The sequence below is a fragment of the Triticum dicoccoides genome, chromosome 7B, assembly GCF_002162155.2.
Source record: "Triticum dicoccoides isolate Atlit2015 ecotype Zavitan chromosome 7B, WEW_v2.0, whole genome shotgun sequence".
NCBI classification, from domain to species: domain Eukaryota; kingdom Viridiplantae; phylum Streptophyta; class Magnoliopsida; order Poales; family Poaceae; genus Triticum; species Triticum dicoccoides.
Genome location: NC_041393.1, coordinates 589,901,218 through 589,905,606, shown reverse-complemented (window position 1 = coordinate 589,905,606; position 4,389 = coordinate 589,901,218). Strand labels below are relative to the sequence as shown.

Genomic DNA, 4,389 nt, shown 5'->3' with positions numbered 1-4,389 from the left:
CCCTCCTCTCTTCCCCTCTCCCCCCTCTCAAATCCTTCTCAAATCTTGCAAATCCGGAGTATTTGACCGTGGATTTCGAAGCCAACCCCTCGCTTAAGGTAATCTCCTCCCATCCCCTCGTTTTCATCCATAGGAATTGTCACATTTGCTCAAATCTTGCTAGTTTGGGGGAAACCCTAGTTTTGACTTGGATTTGCAAATTTGTGTTGAATGATGTTATGTTTCTTTGCTAACTTGGGTTGGTTAAGCTTCCATAGTATGCTAGGGTTAGGGTTATGTGTGTTTGATGTTGGTGTTAGGGTTATGCTATGGTTATGGTTGTTTTATATGTTAGGGCATATGTGTGCAAATATTTTTCTTAAGTATTTACTTGATATATGTGTGTTTTTGATTATTGTAGGGATGGGGAGAACATGTGTTTATGTTCATCATGTGGATAGAGAGGCCTTTTTGAAAGGCAATGTTGAGACGGACCCGAATGAGCTTGACATGGTGTTTGAGAGTAGTCCTAGCTATGCGGAGCTTTTGGAACAAGTGAGGAAAGATTTGAATTGGATGGACCCAAGTGACGTTGTTGAGTTCGAGGGAAGGCATAATGTTGGTTTTGGAATGCACATCCGTTGGAAGACAATGCGTGTGAACTCCGAGCAACGTTGGGTTGCATACAAGGAGACGGTTGCCGAATCTCTAGACAAGGCTCTTGAGTTATTTGTCTCCAAGAAGGTTGAGTCTACTTTGAATTTAGACTTGAACTGGAACCCCTCCCCGTTGGTTGCTAGCACTCCCCCACCCATGAACCAAGATCAAATGAGTGAACCTCAATTCACGCAACAAGATTGGCCAACATTGAGACCGACTCCAAACAACCAAAATGAAGGTTTTGAAGAGGAGAATGATGAGTACGAGGAGGATGACAACGAAGTTGACCTCCATGACAACAATGTGGGTGATCTCGACCAATATCATGTGCAAGAGACAATGGACCAATCCATCCCTTTTTCCCGTGCATATGCATCGGACTCGGATGACGATGGTCCCGATGAAGAAGTTGATGAGGAGGGGTTCACGCCAAAGGAGGCCGAAGCATTCAAGAAGGTATTCGGGCGGGATCACAAGACACCATTGTTCAAGGATCTTAGTCTCGCGGATGAAGCCATTGTGGATGGTGGCAAATGCATATCTCTTGGAGCTAGGCCAAGTTCTCACCGTGATTTGGAAGACGGCAAGAACGGGATATATCCCGGTTGTGAGTTTCAATCCTTCTTGGAATTGAAGATGTGGCTCGACAACTACTCGGTTACACATTATCGTCCACATAAAGTGGCCAACTCAGATGTTAATGTGCGTTACACGGTCAAATGTGAAGTGCCAACATGTCCATGGATTGTGCGTGCAAGGCCATGGAAAGGAGGTCCCACTTGGCGCATAGTGAGTTGTCTACCAACTCACATGTGCCGGCACAAGAATGCGGATGGCAAGCTTGTGCACCAACAACACAGACAACTCACGTACGAGTTCATTGCTTACAGGCTGTCCAACCAAATATCCACACTTCCAATAATGAGCATCAAGAGTGTCATTGACCTTGTGAGAGCCATCTTTCATTACAAGGTGAAGTACGGCAAGGCATGGAAGGCGAAGCAAGCCGCATTCAAGATGTTGTATGGCAATTGGGAGGAAGCATACAACCGACTCCCTAGGTTGTTGTTAGCTATGGCCGCCACAAACCCAGGCATGGTTCACGTGGTTGAGCCTCATGGGCACCAAACTTTGATTCACAACGGGAGGACCGTCCGAGTATTTGGCCGTGCATTTTGGGCCTTTGAGCAATGCGTGAGGGCTTTTGAGCATTGTCGGCCCGTCATCGCCATTGATGGCACGTTCTTGACCGGACAATACAAGGGCACTTTATTGGTTGCAATAGCAAGTGATGCCAATAACCGGGTGTTGCCTTTGGCTTTCGCTTTGGTTGAGGTGGAGAATAATGATAACTGGGAGTGGTTCTTGCGTCAACTGAGAACAAGGGTATTACCGGCTGAAAGGGAAATTTGTGTCATATCGGATCGCCATGCTGGAATTCTAAATGCGATGGTGATTGACATTCCCGGACATAGAAAGTTGCATCATCGATGGTGCATGAGGCACTTTTGTGCAAACTTCTATAGGGCATGTGGTATCAAGGAGTTGGCCGATGATCTTTAGGATTGTTGTCTCGCTTTCACCAACAAGCGGTTTTCCACATTGTTCAATGCATTGCTCAGACACAAGAAACTTGACCCCGGCGGTCAGGAGTTTCTCAATAAGAACATTGCCGAAAGGAATATGTGGGCACGTGCTTTCGATGAAGATGGCCGGAGGTACGGTCAAATGACAAGCAATATGGCAAAATGCTTCAATAAGGTGCTCAAGGGTGTACGTGCATTACCCGTGACGGCAATAGTTCAATACACATTTGACAAGATGAATGAATACTTTTTGAAGCACTCAATGGAGACTGATAAGCAGATTGCTGGTGAGAACAAGGATAAGCACAAGTACAATTTCCCACCAAAGGTTGAAGAATGGTTGGAATTTCAATCACGAAAGGCAGACTCCGAAGAAGCTGTTCTATATGACGACAACGAGTGGAAGTATGAGGTGAAAGAGCCCGGAGGAACCACAAATGATGGCCGCCAACACGGAGGCCGGGCTTTCAAGGTCTCCCTAACACGGTGTGATTGCAGCTGCATGAGGCCATCTTTGCTTCATCTCCCATGCTCGCACTTGTTAAATGCATCCCGGGTTAGGAATGTGGACGTCAATCACCCTCTAACCATGAGGGAGTCCGAGTTCTCAATCATGACGGTAAAGAAGACATGGACTCCACGGTTCCAGCCATACTTGGACCAATCACAATGGCCGGAGTATCATGGAGTTCAACTATGGCCGGACCCGGAATTGAAGGTCGTTAGCCGGGGAAGACGTAAGACTAAGCGTCTTAGAGGTGACATGGACGGATGGGGCCGTGGTGGCGGTGGAGAATACGGCACCGGCCAATTCCAAGAGCCTCGTGATGAATCCCGTTGTGGGGGCTGCAGTAATGGGGGACACAACACAAGAACTTGTCCCAAACCAAGAAAGAGATCAAAGAAAAATGGTTCAAGCACAAGCCAAGCAAATGATAGCCAACCAAGTGAACCAAGGGGTAGCCAACCAAGTCAAACAAGTGGTGGAGTGCCAAACCACTCAAATCAAACAAGTCAATGAGGAACTAGGCAACAAAGAGGGAGTCAACTTGGTCTTAGAAGAGGTCGTGGTGGTGGTAGAGGCCGTGGTGAAGGTCTTGGCCGTGGTGATGGTTCTGGCCGTGGTGGTGGTAGAGGCCGTGGTGATGGTCTTGGCCATGGTGATGGTCTTGGCCATGGTGATGGTCTTGGCCGTGGTGGTGGTAGAGGTCGTGGTGATGGTCTTGGCCGTGGTGCTGGTAGAGGCCGTGGTGGTGGTGGTGGTAGAGGCCGTGGTGGTGGTGGTAGAGGCCGCGGTGGTGGTGGTGTAGGCCGTGGTGCTGGTGGAGGCCGTGGTGGTGATCTTGGCCTTGGCGGCGGCCGTAGTGGAGGAATGTTCTCTTGGCTCAATGGACCATTGCCGTATGGGTCTTACTATGATCTTGTTCTTTTGGCTCAATGCTTGTGTTGTCATTTTGTATTGTGTGACTAACTATTATATTGCCATTTTTGTAGGTATGGAAACAATGAAGGGGGTGGAGGACACGGAGGGGGAAGGTGAGAAGCCTTGGTGGTGCGAGGAGGGAGAAGAATAAGAAGAAGAAGAGAGGAAGAAGAAGAAACTACATGGAGACACTATGTGTGTATGACTATGTGTGTATGACTATGTGAGGGGACTAATATTTCCGTGTATGACTATGTGAGACCCTATGTGATTTGGACAAGTATATGTGCTATGTGTGTATGAGTATGTGATTTGGACTAGTATTTCTGTGTTTTGGATGTGATTATGTGGCATCTTTATGAATCACAAAACAAAAAAAACAGTAGGTATTTGAAAACATCAGTTAGTGCAGCGCCGAAGGGCAAGGCGCTGCACTGTGTAGTGTGCCGCCCAACGGGTAGGCGCTGCACACTGACTTAGCAGTTTTTGGGGTGGAAAAGCTACTGGAACGCTCCTGGTGCTCTCTGGACTGGCATGTCCAGGCGTGCAGCGCCTAAGGTCAAGGCGCCACACTACACAATGCAGCGCCTTGCCCTTAGGCGCTGCACACATGGACATGCCAGTCCAGAGAGCATCATGACCATTCCAGTAGGTTTTGCACCCCCAAAAACTGCTAAGTCCGTGTGCAGCGCCGAAGGTCAGGGCGCCACACTACACAGTGCAGCGCCTTGGCCTTGGGCG

The 4,389-nt window shown here is 48.3% G+C and overlaps 1 protein-coding gene across 1 annotated transcript in view; it reads right to left on the bottom strand.

Annotated features, from left to right (window-relative positions):
* The window catches only part of LOC119339157 (ethylene-responsive transcription factor 1-like), a 5,361-nt gene extending 2,521 nt beyond the window's left edge, over positions 1–2,840 (bottom strand). Inside the window, exon 1 of the mRNA XM_037611303.1 lies at positions 2,814–2,840. Within this exon, the coding sequence (XP_037467200.1) occupies positions 2,814–2,840 (27 nt within the window). The remainder of the gene's footprint in view (positions 1–2,813) is intronic.
* Positions 2,841–4,389: the final 1,549 nt, after the last annotated feature.